The 20,123-nt window shown below is 40.9% G+C and overlaps 1 protein-coding gene across 1 annotated transcript in view; it reads left to right on the forward strand.

Moving 5' to 3' along the window:
- Positions 1-20,123, forward strand: part of LIAS (lipoic acid synthetase) — a 38,545-nt gene that overhangs the window by 5,020 nt on the left and 13,402 nt on the right. Inside the window, exons 4-7 of the mRNA XM_075859240.1 lie at positions 3,052-3,132; positions 3,274-3,430; positions 11,852-11,909; positions 13,353-13,481. Of these exons, the coding sequence (XP_075715355.1) occupies positions 3,052-3,132; positions 3,274-3,430; positions 11,852-11,909; positions 13,353-13,481 (425 nt within the window). The remainder of the gene's footprint in view (positions 1-3,051; positions 3,133-3,273; positions 3,431-11,851; positions 11,910-13,352; positions 13,482-20,123) is intronic.

Genomic DNA, 20,123 nt, shown 5'->3' on the forward strand with positions numbered 1-20,123 from the left:
TCGTTGATGCACATGGGGAGTGCCGGCTAGCCACAGAAGAGCTACTGTAGCACAAACTGCTGAAAAAGTTAACGCTGGCTGTGATAGAAAGAGGTGTCCGAACACGGAGAGTAACGCAGCTTGTTATGTTTGGGGCTGCATAGCCGCAGAGCGGTTAGAGTGCCCATGCTGACCCCTGTCCACCACCCCAATCTCCTATAATGGGCACATGAGCATCAGAACTGGACCATGGAGCAATGAAAGAAGGTGGCCTGCTCTGATAAATCACGTTTTCTTTTACATCATGTGGACTGTTGGGTGCGTGCATGTCGCTTACCCGAGGAAGAGATGGCACCAGGATGTACTATGTGAAGAAGGTCGATGGAGGCCCCACCTTGCAACTTTAAGGATCTGCTGATAACGTCTTGGTACCAGATACCACAGGACACCTTCAGTGATCTTGTGGACAGTGGCTTAACTACCGCTATAGCAGCCGTAGCGGCTGCTACGGGGCCCGCAGCATGAGGGGGCCCGTGCCACCCGCTGGCACGGGCCCCCCCCATGACCAGAGGCTCCGCTAGCAGCCGCTATGGCTGCTATAGCACGACGCCACTGAAGGGGTTGTTCCTACAAAAGACATGCATCCCCTATCCACAGGTTATGTGGATCGCTGGGACGCCCAGCGATAAGGAGAACGGGGGACCGAAAGTCTGTTTGCAGCTCCATAGAAATGACTTGCGCACCGGTCGCGTTTGTGCGCATGCGTGACTAGCGCTCCTTTCATTTTTATTGAACTGCGTATTGAACGGTCCCCCGTTCTCCTTATCGCTGCCAGGGTTCACACATGTATCCCCTATCCTGTGGATAGGGGATGCATGTCTTTTGTAGGACAAACTATAGGCCGTTTTTTTTGGGGGGGGGGGGGCTATCTGGCGTTATCTACGGGGGGGTTCTGTATGGTGTTATCTACAGGGGGGTCTGTATGGCGTTATCTACAGGGGGGTCTGTATGGCGTTATCTACAGGGGGGGTCTGTATGGCGTTATCTACAGGGAGGTCTGTATGGCGTTATCTACAGGGGGGGCTGTATAACGTTATCTACAGGGGGCTGTATGACGTTATCTACAGGGGGGATTTGGGGCTGTAAGACGTTATCTACAGGGGGGCTGTATGGCATTATCTACAGGGGGGTGTCTGTATGGCGTTATCTACAGGGGGTGTCTGTATGGCGTTATCTACAGGGGGGGTCTGTATGGCGTTATCTACAGGGGGCTGTATAACGTTATCTACAGGGGGCTGTATGACGTTATCTACAGGGGGGATTTGGGGCTGTAAGACGTTATCTACAGGGGGGCTGTATGGCATTATCTACAGGGGGGTGTCTGGCGTTATCTACAGGGGGTGTCTGTATGGCATTATCTACAGGGGGGGTCTGTATGGCGTTATCTACAGGGGGTTGTCTGTATGGCGTTATCTACAGGGGGGTCTGTATGGCGTTATCTACAGGGGGCTGTATGGAGTTATCTACAGGGGGGTCTGTATGGCGTTATCTACAGGGGGGATTTGGGGCTGTAAGACGTTATCTACAGGGGGGCTGTATGGCATTATCTACAGGGGGGTGTCTGTATGGCGTTATCTACAGGGGGTGTCTATATGGCGTTATCTACAGGGGGGGTCTGTATGGCGTTATCTATAGGGGGCTGTATGGCGTTATCTACAGGGGGGATTTGGGGCTGTAAGACGTTATCTACAGGGGGGCTGTATGGCATTATCTATAGGGGGCTGTATGGCATTATCTACCGGGGGCTGTATGGCGTTATCTACAGGGGGGCTGTATGGTGTTGTCTACAGGGGGGATTTGGGGCTGTAAGACGTTATCTACAGGGGGGGTCTGTATGGCGTTATCTACAGGGGGGTCTGTATGGCGTTATCTACAGGGGGGGCTGTATAACGTTATCTACAGGGGGCTGTATGACGTTATCTACAGGGGGAATTTGGGGCTGTAAGACGTTATCTACAGGGGGGCTGTATGGCATTATCTACAGGGGGGTGTCTGTATGGCGTTATCTACAGGGGGGGTCTGTATGGCGTTATCTACAGGGGGGTCTGTATGGCGTTATCTACAGGGGGGGTCTGTATGGCGTGATCTACAGGGGGGCTGTATGACGTTATCTACAGGGGGATTTGGGGCTGTAAGACGTTATCTACAGGGCGGCTGTATGGCGTTATCTACAGGGGGTGTCTGTATGGCATTATCTACAGGGGGTTGTCTGTATGGCGTTATCTACAGGGGGGTCTGTATGGCGTTATCTACAGGGGGGCTGTATGGAGTTATCTACAGGGGGTCTGTATGGCGTTATCTATAGGGGGCTGTATGGCGTTATCTACAGGGGGTTGTCTGTATGGCGTTATCTACAGGGGGTTGTCTGTATGGCGTTATCTACAGGGGGGTCTGTATGGCGTTATCTACAGGGGGGCTGTATAGAGTTATCTACAGGGGGTCTGTATGGCGTTATCTATAGGGGGCTGTATGGTGTTATCTACAGGGGGGAATTTGGGGCTGTAAGACGTTATTTACAGGGGGGCTGTATGGCATTATCTACAGGGGGGCTGTATGGCGTTATCTACAGGGGGCTGTATGGCGTTATCTACAGGGGGCTGTATGGCGTTATCTACAGGGGGCTGTATGGCGTTGTCTACAGGGGGGATTTGGGGCTGTAAGGCGTTATCTACAGGGGGCTGTGTATGGTGCTATCTATAGGGGGCGCTGTGTGGTGGAATCTATAGGGAGGCACTATCTACAAGGGGGCGTTGTGTGATACCCAGCGGAGGGGGGCCCCAGTCAAAAGTTTGCTATAGGGCCCAGTCTTTCCTAGTTACGCCCCAGCTTGTGGAGTCCATGACTTGACGGGTCAGATCTGTTTTGGCAGGACAAGTGGGAACTATACAATATTAGTCGGGTGGTTTTCATTTTCTGACTGAACGGTGTATATCTAATTACAGGATTATAACTCAGAAGTGCTTACAAAACAGCCATATTTGTGTCTGTAAATAATGGTTTTTGTTGAATTAGGTATGTGAAGAAGCCCGATGTCCCAACATTGCAGAGTGCTGGGGTGGTGGAGAATATGGAACTGCTACTGCAACAATCATGGTAAGTAAAGGAATAAAGCAAGTTCCACATCTATATCTCATCTGACATAGCCTGTAGACTGTGATATTAGATCTAGGATTTTTCTATGATGCTAAAGTGTTTCGTTATCACACCAAATATTTTCTTCTGCCTTATTCGCAGTTAATGGGAGACACTTGTACCAGGGGCTGCCGCTTCTGTTCAGTGAAAACCGCTAAAAAACCTCCACCTCTAGATCCGGATGAGCCATACAATACATCTAAAGCCATAGCGGACTGGGGATTGGACTACGTGGTCCTGACCTCTGTGGACAGAGATGGTTGGTATGCGCCACATGGCCATAGTGCTTGTTGGGCACTTTCACTTTCCTAATGTATCTGAATATATATTGCTCTGTTTTACCTATTTGTATATATGGTAATTATCTTTTTTTAAGATGAAAGCTAAAATGTGATATGAGAATGTCAATATATATATATAATTTTATGCAAAAAAAAACAAAAAATAAAAGTTTAATGTACATATTTCCTTACTTTACAACAGGGGTCTCAAACACGAGGCCCCTGAGGCTGTCATCTGCAGCCCGCAGGGCACCATAGCTCCCACGGGAGAGGAGAGAGCAGGCTGAAAGAGGAGTGCCCTGGCGAATGACGAAGCCCCTGATGTCACTGTCCATATATGGACAGTGATGGACAGGGGCTTCCCCGGAACTGGAGTCCCAGAGCAGAGTTTATACTAGCGCTCTGCTCTGGGACTCCTGCTCTGAGGAAGCCCCTGACATCATTGTCCATATATGGATAGTGATGTCAGGAGCAGAGCTGGAGTCCCAGGCCGAGCGCTACTAGTGCTCGGCCGGGGACTCCGGCTCTGTGGTTGCCCCTGACTTCACTGTCCATATATGGACAGTGATGTCAGGAGCATACCAAGAGTTCCGGAGCAGAGCCTATACTAGTACTCTGCTCTGAGACTCCGGCTCTGGGGTTGCCGCTGACATCAAATTCCGGGTCCAGGAGGATCCCCTGACGTCACTGTCTACGGACAGTGACGTCAGGGGCTCCTCCAGCAGAGGAATTTCTGGCCTAAGCGTCGGCAATGCTCTGGCTGGGGATTCCACTTCTAGAGGGAGCCCCAATGGAGCTATCTACAGGGGTGTGTGTGTGTGTGTGTGTGTGTGTGTGTGTGTGTGTGTGTGTGTGTGGCACTATCTATAGAGGGTATATGTGTGTTTGGCATTATCTACAGAGGGCACTGTGGCATCTACAGAGGGCACTGTGGCATTCTCTAGAGGGGTGTGGCATTATCTACAGAGGGCACTGTGGCATTATCTAGGTGGGTGTGGCATTATCTACAGCGGGCACTGTGGCATTATCTACAGAGGGCACTGTGGCACTATCTAAAAAGGGGCTCCAATCTTCATATTCTTGTGTCTGCCAAACGCTGCCAACTGAGCAGCCATACTGCATTTAGCGACACTTAAACGGGAAAACTGGATGGTTAAAATAAGTACGTAGAGTAGACTCGCAAATTTCTGGTAAGTTTAAACCTAGCGCTATTATTATGGTAATGTAGTATTATTATTCTAGTAATGTAGTATTATAGTAATGTAGTAGTATTATTAGTATTATAGTTATGTAGTATTATAGTAATGTAGTATTATAGTAATGTAGTAGTATTATTAGTATTATAGTTATGTAGTATTATAGTAATGTAGTATTATTATAGTAATGTAGTATTGTTACAGTAATGTAGTATTATAGTAATGTAGTATTATTCTAGTAATGTAGTATTATAGTGATGTAGTAATGTAGTATTGTTATAGTAATGTAGTATTATAGTAGTGTAGTATTATAGTAATGTAGTATTATTATAGTAATGTAGTATTTTTATAGTAATGTAGTATTATAGTGATGTAGTAATGTAGTAGTATTATAGTAATGTAGTATTATTATAGTAATGTAGTATTTATATAGTAATGTAGTATTATAGTAATGTAGTATTATTCTAGTAATGTAGTATTATAGTGATGTAGTAATGTGGTATTGTTATAGTAATGTCGTAGTATTATAGTAATGTAGTATTGTTATAGTAATGTCGTAGTATTGTTATAGTAATGTAATATTATAATAATGTAGCAATATTATTCTAGTAATGTAGTATTATAATATTATTCTAGTAATGTAGTATTGTTATAGTAATGTCGTAGTATTGTTATAGTAATGTAGTATTGTTATAGTAATGTAGTAGTATTATAGTAATGTAGTATTATTATAGTAATGTCGTAGTATTGTTATAGTAATGTAGTATTGTTATAGTAATGTAGTATTGTTATAGTAATGTAGTATTATAGTAATGTAGTAGTATTATAGTAATGTAGTATTTATATAGTAATGTAGTATTATAGTAATGTAGTATTATTCTAGTAATGTAGTATTATAGTGATGTAGTAATGTGGTATTGTTATAGTAATGTCGTAGTATTGTTATAGTAATGTAGTATTGTTATAGTAATGTAGTAGTATTATAGTAATGTAGTATTGTTATAGTAATGTCGTAGTATTGTTATAGTAATGTAGTATTGTTATAGTAATGTAGTATTGTTATAGTAATGTAGTAGTATTATAGTAATGTAGTATTGTTATAGTAATGTCGTAGTATTGTTATAGTAATGTAATATTATAATAATGTAGCAATATTATTCTAGTAATGTAGTATTATAATATTATTCTAGTAATGTAGTATTGTTATAGTAATGTAGTATTATAATAATGTAGTAATATTATTCTACAGGGTGGGCCATTTATATGGATACACCTAAATAAATGGGAATGGTTGGTGATATTAACTTCCTGTTTGTGGCACATTAGTATATGGGAGGGGGGAAACTTTTCAAGCTGGGTGTTGACCATGGCCGCCATTTTTTTAAGTCGGCCATTTTGTATCCAACTTTAGTTTTTTCAATGGGAAGAGGGTCATGTGACACATCAAACTTATCGAGAATTTCACAAGAAAAACAATGGTGTGCTTGGTTTTAACGTTACTTTATTCTTTCATGAGTTATTTACAAGTTTCTGACCACTTATAAAATGTGTTCAAAGTGCTGCCCATTGTGTTGGATTGTCAATGCAACCCTCTTCTCCCACTCTTCACACACTGATAGCAACACCGCAGAAGAAATGCCTCCCGATCTGACCCCCTTAGACTTTTATCTTTGGGGTCATCTGAAGGCAATCGTCTATGCTGTGAAGATACGAGATGTGCAGCAACTGAAACTACGGATACTGGAAGCCTGTGCTAGCATTTCTTCTGCGGTGTTGCTATCAGTGTGTGAAGAGTGGGAGAAGAGGGTTGCATTGACAATCCAACACAATGGGCAGCACTTTGAACACATTTTGTAAGTGGTCAGAAACTTGTAAATAACTCATGAAAGAATAAAGTATAGTAGTATTATTATAGTAATGTAGTATTATTATAGTAATGTAGTATTATTATAGTAATGTAGTATTATAGTCATGTAATGTAGTATTGTTATAGTAATGCAGTATTATAGTAATGTAGTGTTATAGTAATGTAGTGTTATACTAATGTAGTATTATAGTAATGTAGTATTATAGTAACGTAGTATTATTATAGTAATGTAGTATTATTATAGTAATGTAGTATTTATATAGTAATGTAGTATTATAGTGATGTAGTAATGTAGTATTATTATAGTAATGTAGTATTATAGTAATGTAGTATTATTATAGTAATGTAGTATTATAGTAATGTAGTATTGTTATAGTAATGTAGTATTATTATAGTAATGTAGTATTATTATAGTAATGTAGTATTATAGTAATGTAGTATTATAGTGATGTAGTATTGTTATAGTAATGTAGTATTATAGTAATGTAGTATTGTTATAGTAATGTAGTATTGTTATAGTAATGTAGTATTGTTATAGTAATGTAGTATTATAGTAATGTAGTATTATAGTAATGCCATATTATTATAGTAATGTAGTATTGTTATAGTAATGTAGTATTATAGTGATGTAGTAATGTAGTATTATTATAGTAATGTAGTATTGTTATAGTAATGTAGTATTATAGTGATGTAGTAATGTAGTAGTATTATAGTAATGTAGTACTATTATAGTAATGTAGTATTGTTATAGTAATGTAGTATTATTATAGTAATGTAGTATTATAGTAATGTAGTATTATAGTAATGTAGTATTATAGTAATGTACTATTGTTATAGTAATGTAGTAGTGTAGTATTATAGTAATGTAGTATTATTATAGTAGTGTAGTATTATTATAGTAATGTAGTATTGTTATAGTAATGTAGTATTATAGTGATGTAGTAATGTAGTATTATTATAGTAATGTAGTATTATTATAGTAATGTAGTATTATTATAGTAATGTAGTATTATAGTAATGTAGTATTATTATAGTAATGTAGTATTTATATAGTAATGTAGTATTATAGTGATGTAGTATTGTTATAGTAATGTAGTATTGTTATAGTAATGTAGTATTATAGTAATGTAGTATTATAGTAATGTACTATTGTTATAGTAATGTAGTATTATAGTAGTGTAGTATTATAGTAATGTAGTATTATTATAGTAGTGTAGTATTATTATAGTAATGTAGTATTGTTATAGTAATGTAGTATTATAGTGATGTAGTAATGTAGTAGTATTATAGTAATGTAGTATTATTATAGTAATGTAGTATTATTATAGTAATGTAGTATTATAGTAATGTAGTATTGTTATAGTAATGTAGTATTATTATAGTAGTGTAGTATTATAGTAATGTAGTATTGTTATAGTAATGTAGTATTGTTATAGTAATGCCATATTATTATAGTAATGTAGTATTGTTATAGTAATGTAGTATTATAGTGATGTAGTAATGTAGTATTATTATAGTAATGTAGTATTATAGTGATGTAGTATTGTTATAGTAATGTAGTATTATAGTAATGTAGTATTATAGTAATGTACTATTGTTATAGTAATGTAGTATTATAGTAGTGTAGTATTATAGTAATGTAGTATTATTATAGTAATGTAGTATTGTTATAGTAATGTAGTATTATTATAGTAATGTAGTATTTTTATAGTAATGTAGTATTATAGTGATGTAGTAATGTAGTAGTATTATAGTAATGTAGTATTATTATAGTAATGTAGTATTATTATAGTAATGTAGTATTATAGTAATGTAGTATTGTTATAGTAATGTAGTATTATTATAGTAATGTAGTATTATAGTAATGTAGTATTATTATAGTAGTGTAGTATTATTATAGTAATGTAGTATTTATATAGTAATGTAGTATTATAGTAATGTAGTATTGTTATAGTAATGTAGTATTATTATAGTAGTGTAGTATTATTATAGTAATGTAGTATTATTATAGTAATGTAGTATTATAGTAATGTAGTATTATAGTAATGTAGTATTATTATAGTAATGTAGTATTGTTATAGTAATGTAGTATTATAGTAATGTAGTATTATAGTAATGTAGTATTATAGTAATGTACTATTGTTATAGTAGTGTAGTATTATAGTCATGTAGTATTGTTATAGTAATGTAGTATTGTTATAGTAATGTCATATTATTATAGTAATGTAGTATTATTATAGTAATGTAGTATTATAGTAATGTACTATTGTTATAGTAATGTAGTATTATAGTAATGTACTATTGTTATAGTAATGTAGTATTATAGTAATGTAGTATTATTATAGTAATGTAGTATTATAGTAATGTACTATTGTTATAGTAATGTAGTATTATAGTAATGTAGTATTATAGTAATGTAGTATTGTTATAGTAATGTCATATTATTATAGTAATGTAGTATTTATATAGTAATGTAGTATTATAGTGATGTAGTATTGTTATAGTAATGTAGTATTGTTATAGTAATGTCATATTATTATAGTAATGTAGTATTTATATAGTAATGTAGTATTATAGTGATGTAGTAATGTAGTATTATTATAGTAATGTAGTATTATAGTAATGTAGTATTGTTATAGTAATGTAGTATTATAGTAATGTACTATTGTTATAGTAATGTAGTATTATAGTAGTGTAGTATTATAGTAATGTAGTATTATTATAGTAGTGTAGTATTATTATAGTAATGTAGTATTATTATAGTAATGTAGTATTATAGTAATGTAGTATTGTTATAGTAATGTCATATTATTATAGTAATGTAGTATTTATATAGTAATGTAGTATTATAGTGATGTAGTAATGTAGTATTGTTATAGTAATGTAGTATTATTATAGTAATGTAGTATTGTTATAGTAATGTAGTATTATAGTAATGTGGTATTATTATAGTAATGTAGTATTGTTATAGTAATGTAGTATTATAGTAGTGTTGTATTATAGTAATGTAGTATTATTATAGTAATGTAGTATTATTATAGTAATGTAGTATTGTTATAGTAATGTAGTATTATTATAGTAATGTAGTATTATAGTAATGTAGTATTATAGTAATGTACTATTGTTATAGTAATGTAGTATTATAGTAGTGTAGTATTATAGTAATGTAGTATTGTTATAGTAGTTCAAATAGCTAATTGATTAACAATCATTTTGTATTTTATCAAATTTGAAAGTAATGTGGCCCGTCAACTTCACATTTTTCTATGTGCGGCCCATTTACCCGGCTGAGTTTGAGACCCCTGCTCCACAGTGTGTTTTACAGCAATCTTCTTCCTGCTATATGTTTAGGTAGCCACTAGGTGGAGCATTTGCAGCACTTTTCAGTACAGTCAAATGAATGGGATTTGGGACTGATGGGTACTGGATTATCAAATATTTATGGAAAAGTAAATTTGCAAGGGTAGAGTGCGATAAAGAAGACAGCCCCAAATAAAATGCTAATGCAAAATGATCAGAATTTCTTGAGTATTAAAAATTTCACTCTACATATACCAAAAACACTGTACATAAGATAGACAGGTAAGAGATAGACAGGTAAAAGATAGACAGGTAATGGAAAAGTCTACACTTTTTTGACTGTCATTTTTGTGATCTCATATTGTTGCATTAATAAAGAGTAGGCTTTCTAGTCGTTTTTAAAGGGGACTTGTCATTATGGTTATAATCTTTCCTAATCCGCTGGAAGGAGCAATGTGAAGTGGGCATTTTTCTTGTTTCCAGACCAACAATCGCCGCTATTAGAGAGAATTGCAGGGAAACAAGCTGCCCAGGATCCATCATGCAGTTAATGTATGCTCACCTTCTGTCGGGCCACATGGTTGAGCATACATGTATGCTCAATCCCAGGTAGCTGCTTCCACTCCGCAAGATAAGGCTAGGGCTAAACTGTGAAATGTGTCGCGCAACATTAAATCCCATGAGCGTCGCGATTGGGCACGTTTTGTTTGCTTTTCGGCTCTTGATTAAGGCTAGGGTGATACGGCGACTTTGACTGTGACACAGGTCGTGCGGCTAAAGATCACTGTGTTGGTCTGACTGCATCGCAGGTAATGAAAGTCAATGTGGTCGCCTTGGCGACCCGCAAGTTACCTTGGCCGTGACACCACAGTCGCAAATAATCCAAAGCCGCTGGACTTCTTGTAGTGTCGCGTTCACGACAACTTGTGGGTCGCAAAGTGACCAAATTTACTTACAGTGCTGCAATTTACACAGCGCGACACAGTGATTTTTGGACATGTGAACTATGTCGCAGTCAAAGTCTTATATTTTCACAACCTTATAAAAACTTGTCGCATTTGTGTCGCAGTCGCACACGACTTACATTTCTGACTATGGAAAGCCATGTCATGTGCGACCTGAGACCCACAATCCAGCTAGTTTGGATTTTAGATGACGGTCAGGTCGCAGTAGTATTAGGTCGCATGTCGCAACACGACCACCGCTATTATTAGCTGCAATGTTTTAAGCAACATGGCGATTTTCTTGACACATCCTGCCGTGCAGCCCTATCTTAAAGTGGTAATTGCTTCCCTCTGATAGAGCAAGGCTCCATATACTGCTAGGGCTGCACGGCCAAAGATCGTTGTGTTCTATGGGGTTACCAGTGGTGGGGCCTCCCCTATCCTGTGGATAGGTGATAAATGTTAATTGTGAGAAACCCCTTCAATGCACTATATATAACTACAGAAATCACTATACATTTCCAAATTGTAAAACTAAGGCTTCATTCTTATCTGTGCCGGGGTCCCGTTCCCGTCTGAGCTTTCCGTCGGAACGGGACCCTGGCTGACACAAACGGAAACCAAAGGTTTCCGTTTCCATCACCATTGATTTCAATGGTGACGGATCCGGTGCTAATGGTTTTCGGTTGTCTCAGTTGTGCAAGGGTTCCGTCATTTTGACGGAATCAATAGCGTAGTCGTCGTTTTGACGGAATCAATAGCGTAGTCGACTACGCTATTGATTCCGTCAAAACGACGGAACCCTTGCACATCTGAGACAAACGGAAATCAATGGTGATGGAAACAGAAACCTATGGGCTCATTTTGACGGAAAACTTTGACGTTCCATTCCGCAGATGTGAACAAAGCCTAAGTCGTATCATGTTTTATTAGAGAGGCTTCCAACTTCTACCAAAGTGTTTTATCATATACATGGGCAGGGAAACAGATCTGCGCCATTGTATGTAGTGTCATCTTCTCATTCACACATGTATTTGTAGGTTCTGTTATTTTGCTGAAGACATTTTCTGTTTCTCTTTTGCTCTTGCGTAGATCTTCCAGATGGAGGCGCTGAACACTTTGCAACAACAGTGTCTCTTTTGAAAGAGAGGTATATTATTAATAGAAAAACAAAAACCCGACTGTTGAGGATCTTTTGATTATTTTTGCCTTTTGGAAAGAGAATTTCCATTCAAAACTTCAAAACCTCCATATTTGAGTAAACCAGAAGTTGGAGCGGCTGCCACCGTTTGTTTTACCTGGTATATTGGCATATTCTGTTTAGTATTGGCAGCCATTTTTGCTAAGGTGACAACAAGAAGTGCAGCCATATTGGATGTCACCGATCTTCTCAGCAGCCGTTGGTAAAGCTGTCACTTTGATATTCATCTAAATACAAATTGATAGTTGATCGACAGTTTTGGCGCAGTTAATTCAGGGGTTACAACCAATATGGCTGCACTTCCTATTGTCACTATTGCAAAAATAACCGCTACAACAAAACGAAAAAATGCCAATGTCTTTGGAAGTAAATAAAACATTGTTGCATTTTGGGTCGCAATTCTCTTTCATTTTCCTGTTTGTTTTTTTTAAGTTAGCGTGTAAAAAAAAACTTAACACAAGTGTAAGGCACAGTTATTGCACGGAAACCGCCCTGACAGGCTAGTTTTGCGCGGTTTTCAAACTGAATGCAACTAAAAGCAGTTTGATTATTAATGGCCATGCGGTATTGCAACTAAGGCTGGGTTCACACGACCATGTTACGTCCGTAATGTACGGAACGTATTTCGGCCGGAAGACCCGGACCGAACACAGTGCAGGGAGCCGGGCTCCTAGCATCATAGTGATGTACGACGCTAGGAGTCCCTGCCTCACTGCAGGACAACTGTCCCGTACTGTAATCATGATTACAGTACGGGACAGTAGTTCCACGCAGAGGCAGAGACTCCTAGCGTCGTACATCACTATGATGCTAGGAGCCCGGCCCCCTGCACTGTGTTCGGTCCGGGTCTTCCGGCCGAAATACGTTCCGTACATTACGGACGTAACATGGTCATGTGAACCCAGCCTAATACCTGCAATACCGAGCGGCCATTAATAATCAAACTGCTTTTAGCTGCACTCAATGTGTGTACACGGCATAAAGGCCTGAAAGCACGTAGAAATAATCGTTGCAATTCCTAGACATAAAAAGATCAATTCTAAAACTATTGTTTATCGTTAATTAAAATTGATCTTGCATACCACAAATGATAATTTCTTTATGTATCACCCATCCAACATTTTCACTTACATTAAATATTCTGCTCTTAAATCGAACATGTTTGAAAACGGCGTCAAATGTACGAAAATTACAAACTGTAATGTGATCTGTGAACCGCCCCCATTATCACACATTTATATTCTTCAGCTGTATTATGTTCGTTTTTAATGGATCCACATGTATTATACAATTCTGCGTACATCTTACAAAAAACTTTTCCCTACATTACTACTGTTTCTTTGTTTTGGTTTATCTCCTTAACAAAATCCACTCTAACCCTCTTCTGCTCAGGAATTCCAAAATCCTTATTGAATGTCTAACGCCAGATTTCCGCGGTGATAAGAAAGCTGTAGAAACCATTGTCAATTCTGGACTTGATGTCTATGCCCATAATGTGGAGACCGTTCCAGCTCTACAAAGGTATTATTTGATCCCTATTCACATTATATCCTTTTTATTACTTGTAATCACCATCTATTCAATACCCTAGATGAGGAGTAGGCTACCTGTTTGTATGGCGTGCCGAAAAAAAATTGTGTGCCATGCAAACATGAAAGTCATATAAGACAAACTGTTACCACATATGTGACATAAACCAAATAATCTGTTAATTAATCTTGCATTTCAGTGTGACCCTTGTCCCTGACTTTTTTTGCAAAGATGATCCATCTGTGGTGCATACGAGGCTACTGGACACCAGCTGGGGGGGTGCACATAGGAGAGACTGCAGCTACTAAACACCAGCTAGGGTCTACTGCACACAGGAGAGACCGTGGCTACTGAATTCCAGATTTGGGGGGTAACACATAGGAGAGACCGCGACTACTGAAAACCAGCTAGGGAGTACTGCACACAGGAGAGACTACAGATATTGACCACTAGATTTGGGGGTGCACATAGGGAGAGCTGTCAATTTTGTTATCTTTTACCTATTACGGAGCTGTTACTGAATTACGGCCTTGTGGCGCTGATCACCAGGGGAGAGCAGCACTTCATTATGAGATTGGCACCACTGAACACTGGCAGAGAGAGCAGTGCTGCATTGTGTGCTTGACAAGTGTTCAACAGCATCAAACACAATGAAGCACTGCTCTCTCACCTAGTGATCAGCGCCGCCAAGCACATAATGAAGCGCCACTCTCTCACCTACTGATCAGCGCCGCCAAGCACATAATGAAGCACTGCTCTCTCCTCTCACCTACTGATCAGTGCCGCCAAGCACACAATGAAGCACTGCTCTCTCACCTAGTGATCAGCGCCGCCAAGCACATAATGAAGCACTGCTCTCTCCTCTCACCTAGTGATCAGCGCCGCCAAGCACATAATGAAGCACTGCTCTCTCACCTACTGATCAGCACCGCCAAGCACATAATGAAGCACTGCTCTCTCCTCTCACCTAGTGATCAGCACCGCCAAGCACATAATGAAGCACTGCTCTCTCCTCTCACCTAGTGATCAGCACCGCCAAGCACATAATGAAGCACTGCTCTCTCACCTACTGATCAGCGCCGCCAAGCACATAATGAAGCACTGCTCTCTCACCTAGTGATCAGCACCGCCAAGCACATAATGAAGCGCCGCTTTCTCACCTAGTGATCAGCGCCGCAAAGCACATAATGAAGCGCCACTCTCTCATCTACTGATCAGCACCGCCAAGCACATAATGAAGCGCCACTCTCTCACCTACTGATCAGCACCGCCAAGCACATAATGAAGCGCCGCTCTCTCACCTACTGATCAGCACCGCCAAGTACATAATGAAGCGCCGCTTTCTCACCTAGAGATCAGCGCCGCCAAGCAAATAATGAAGCGCCGCTCCCTCTCCCTGTGATCAGCGCCACCAAGCACACAACTGTGTTGTCGGAGAGGAAAGTGTGCCAGCAAACCATTCCCCAAGTGCTGGCTGTGGCACCGGTGCCACAGGTTGGTGAGCTCTGCACTAGATGTAAACATCCTAAAGAAGTTTTGCTTTTACGTAAGCTTCTTAAAGAGGTCCGGTCGGCTCTCCTGACATGTCTGTTTTAGAAAGTACTTGTATTACCCGTGAGATAACAATTCTGGAGCATTCTTAGAACTCTGCGTTTTCAGCTCTTCTGTTATTCCACCTGTAAATGAATGGATAAATTGATAACAGAGTTGTCAAAGGGGCATGTCCCTACACAGTCTGACACTGTCCAATCACTGCTGACAGTGTAAAGGTGGCCATCCACCTTACATAGCTTTTTGCTGAATGCTCGTTAGGCCAACAGCTATTCCTCCCGACCCACCCATACACATGCATACTCGGCTCAGCCGAGCGTGTATGTGTACTCAAGTGGGGACCAGAACTGCAATCCCAGGCACAGCCGCTATGGATGTGTATGGCGCTGTGCCTGGTAAACTATGAAGAGGCTGCTTTGTTTCTTACCGTGGCCCCTTCAGTAAGCTGATCGGTGGGGGTCCCAGGAGACAGACCCCCACTGATCTGATATTGATGACCTATTATAAGGACAGGCCATCATTATAAAAAGTCCTGGAAAACCCCTTTAAGACTATGTAGGGACTTCCTATTGACAAGGGGCATGGCAGCACACAGTTGTCAATGTATTCATCTTCCATGTTTTTGGGGTATCCCTAATAAGTCATAGTCTGACAATGTCCAGTTTCCGCTGAATATCTACAAACACTGACCGCTAGATTGCCAAATATCTGCAAAGCTGTAAGTTCTGCCATTGACAATGTAGTGACTATAATTTGTCAGTTTGATGTTATACTGATGAAAAATCGATTTGTTCAATAAAAAATAAAAAAATATATGAGTGATCCTAAACATTTGCAAGTCAGTGTATTAATATTAGGCTCTGTGGAAAATGTGGTAAGGAAATATCAGTCTATGTACAAAGTAATTTTCTGATATTCGTACGAGGCCACAGTGATGTCATTATACACCGGCTATGTCACTGCAGCTGCACCAAAACTCCCCATATAGTTAGTTGGATCATCCTGCCTACTGGTGCAGCCCAGGTATGTGCTGAATTTAGATGTAAGGACAAGTGACCATAATGGGCTGAATCTTGTCCAATTTATTCATTCATGCACATTGTGAAAGTGGTTATGCTCCATTCACATCTCGTTTTGTGCACACGTTTGTAGTATACGCCAACGTATACGTCAAAAAAGCTGCAAAAACGTATTCATTTTTAACATCCTTTTTGTCATATATGTTTTTATACGTTTGAGTCCGCTATCACTTCAAAAAACTTACGTGTTTTTTGTTCTTGAGCAAAATCAATAAAGATTTGTGAAGTCAAAATATAAAGGATGTAGTAGGAAGTGGCTGCTGTGTTTTTTGGCGTCCGTTTTGAGGGGCTTGAGGAACTGTTTTGTAACATGATCTGGGTAATACGTCAACCATTGACTTTAATACAAATAAAGTCTACGCTTTTCAGGACTATGAAAAAAAAAGATTAGGACATAAGCACACAAAACTTATGCACAAACTACACTATTGTGGCATCCGTCGTGTCCATAGGAATCAATGCACACGCTGTGGCATGCGTCTTCACACCTTCTTTTCATGTCAAAACGTGCACCTCCAGCCAGGAGATGATGTCTGGTCATTCTCCCGACGCTCTGGTGAAGTTACTACGAGAGTAAGTGACGGCACAGCATGATCTCGCGAGATCACGCTGTGCTGTGAGTACAGCTGGACATAAATGAAGAGAAGTGTATGACGCTGATTGGTCAGCCTCATACACTTTTCTTTACAATGCCCACTTGGTCAAAAGTAAAAAAATGCCCAGTTGGGCATTAACCCCTTAAGGACGCAGCCTAGTTTGGGCCTTAAGGCTCAGAGCCCATTTTTCAAATCTGACATGTTTCACTTTATGTGGTAATAACTTCGGAATGCTTAAACCTATCCAAGCGATTCTGAGTTTGTTTTCTTGTGAGACATTGGGCTTTATGTTAGTGGTAACATTTGGTCGATATATTCAGTGTTTATTTGTGAAAAATAGCAAAATTTAGAGAAAATGTTGAAAAATTTGCATTTTTCTGAATTTTAATTCATCTGCCTGTAAAACAGATGGTTATACTACCCAAAATAGTTACTAGTTCACATTTCCCATATGTCTACTTTAGATTTGTATAGTTTTTTGAACATTCTTTTATTTTTCTTGGACGTTACAAGGCTTAGAACATAAACAGCAATTTCTCATATTTTTAAGAAAATTTCCAAAGCCTTTTTTTTAAGGTACCTGTTCAGTTCTGAAGTGGCTTTGAGGGGCCTATGTATTAGAAACCCCCATAAACCACCCCATTTTAAAAACTAGACCGCTCAAAGTATTCAAAACAGCATTTAGAAACTTTTTTTTTTAACCCTTTAGGCATTCCACAGGAATTAAAGCAAAGTGGAGGTGAAATTTGCAAATTTAATTTTTCTTGCTGAATTTCAATTTTATTAAAAAATTTTTGTAACACAGGTTTTACCAGAGAAACACTACTAAATATGTATTGTCCAGATTCTGCAGTTTAAAGAAATGTCCCACAAGTGTCTCTAGTGCGCTCGTGGAATAAAACCCAAGCCCTAGAAGCAAAGAAGCACCTAGTGCATTTTGGGGCCTCTTTTTTTATTAAAATATATTTTAGGCAGCATGCCAGGTTTGAAAAGGTGTTGAGGTGCCAAAACAGTAGGAATTCCACAAAAGTGACCCCATTTTGGAAACTAGACCCCTGAAGGAATTCATTTATGGTTGTTGTTACCATTTTGACCCCACAGTTTTTTCACAGCACGTATTTGAATTGGGCTGTGAAATAAAAAAAATAAAAAAAATTCCAATAAGATGTCGTTTTTCATCAAAATGTCTTATTTTCACAAGGAACAAAATACCCCATTTTGTTGCCCAATTTCTCCTGAGTGCGGCAATGCCCAATTTGTGTCGATAAACTGCCGTTTGGGCCCATGGGAGGGCTCAGAAGGAGAGGACCACCATTTGGCCTGCTAGGGATTTTCTGGTGCGAAGTCATGTGTGCAGAAGCTCCTGAGGTACCAGTACAGTTGAAACCCCCGAGAAGTGACCCCGTTTTAAAAACTACACCCTTAAGGCATTCATCCAGAGGTGTAGTGAGCATGTTGACTGCAGACATACACCCCATAAACTGTAATGTGGGTTCTCCAGGGTATGGCAATACCCTACATGTGGCTGTTATCAGCTGCCTGGGCACATGGCAGGGCTCAGAAGGGAAAGATGAGGGGGATAAGCTGTGCGGAGTGCATCAGGGTAAGTAAAACTCGGGTAGATTAAAAATCAAGGGATGTATGATAAATTTTAAAACACTCTTTCATACAGAGCCCTGTTTTTTCGGGACACGTGTCACATTGATATATTGTGTCCTCCCTTATCCCCCTCTTATAGCAGACTTTGCACCTCTTTTCACTTTTTCCCTTCTTGCTAGTTTGGGGAACTCCTCCTGGAAAGTGTTGCCCTGGTACGATGCGCGTGGCCTCGCTTCCAGAAGTACTGGGTGCCCCCCCTCTTCTTGGTCCCTAAAGATTAGGTTCTTGATAACCACCTCTTGAAATTCCAGGAAAGTTCCCGTCTGGCCTGCACATCGACGTAGCACGTACGCATTGTACAATGCCATCTGTATGATGTGCACGGCCAGCTTCTTATACCACACCGCATGGCGCTGTAGGGTTTCAGGACTTGATCTGACAAGTCCACCCCTCCCATGTACCTATTGTAGTCCAGGATGCAGTCTGGTTTGGGGGTCTCTGTACTGTTACATGGGTACTGGTGTGGCATCTCTCTTGTCCTTATACTTGACACACAATATTTTGCTGCTAGAATGTGCCCTGCTCTCACCCCTTCTGAGTGTTTGCCCACGCAGAGTCTTAGGGAGGCCTCTCAGATTTCTTCTAGAAGTGCCGCATGCCGCAGGACTGGAAGCGAGGCAGTCGAAGAGTGGGACGCTGGTATAAAAATTATCCAGGTAGGGGGGGCGTGGCCAGCTATGGGAGAGTGAAGACGTGCTCTCTCCAGCTCCTCTCTTAGCGTTCCCGAAATCTGCTGACATCCGCTCCCAGCTATGGGGAAGAATTAAAAAAAAACGAAGGCAGCAGCCCCTACATGCCCCTCATCGCCCCAGCGCGATATCGGGGATTATTTTGGGCGACAGCCCCAGATGCAGCTGCGGGCTGCGACGCGGGCCGAGGCCGGTGGTCAAGATGGCCGCCCGACCTCTACATCCCCAACGGACCAGTGCACAGGGGTGCCGGAGATGGCAGCAGGACACGTCCACTCACCCTCTGAGGTGCAGATCTTGAAGGTCCCCGGTCCTCTGTCTCCTTCCCGGGCTGTGATGTATCCTGCGGCACGGCCGACAGCGCCTGCCGATCTCCAAGATGGCCGCCGGGACCATGAGGCGTGCGGATGCGGGCCTGCTCTGGAGAGCACGGCCCTCCTCTCAGCTGCTCCGGAAGAGAGTGTGCCAACGCAGAAGGTACCGGACCCAGAGGCACCAGATCCCCGGTCTAGCTGGGAGGCATTAGGGGCCCCTGTAGCGGCGGACGCCGTTCCCCTGTCACAGGACCATGTGGCCTCTCAAGATGGCGGCCGGCTTTCTCCGGAGGGCCTGCGCATGCCAGGACACCACCCTCCCCCGTCACTGCTCTCATGGCCTGCGGGCCCTCTCCTTCCGAGACCCGACAGCGGCCTACTACCATCCCCGGGAGTGAGAGACACCACACCTGCCCTGCCTGCAGTGCTGCAGTTGGAGGAGATAGCTAGGAGGCACAGTGAGTACCGAGGCCCTGAGCCTCCCATCACCCAGCTCACCTCACACGCTGTGGGACTGATAGCTCCAGATCTTCCCCTCCCACCCAGGGACCCTGGGCTGGTGGGGGCCTCTCCCTCTTGGTCCTCTGGCTCCGCATGGCACAGCTTCCCCAATGCCCCAACAACCATAGCCTCGACCCTGCCTATGGGAGCTCCCCAGCACCCTGGGGCTATGCCTGCACTACCTGCAAGTGGCCAAGGTCCTCAATTGCACCCACTCCCGTCGCCTGAAGTGGACACCCCAGCC

Source organism: Rhinoderma darwinii, chromosome 1 (genome assembly GCF_050947455.1).
Source record: "Rhinoderma darwinii isolate aRhiDar2 chromosome 1, aRhiDar2.hap1, whole genome shotgun sequence".
Lineage (NCBI taxonomy): Eukaryota > Metazoa > Chordata > Amphibia > Anura > Rhinodermatidae > Rhinoderma > Rhinoderma darwinii.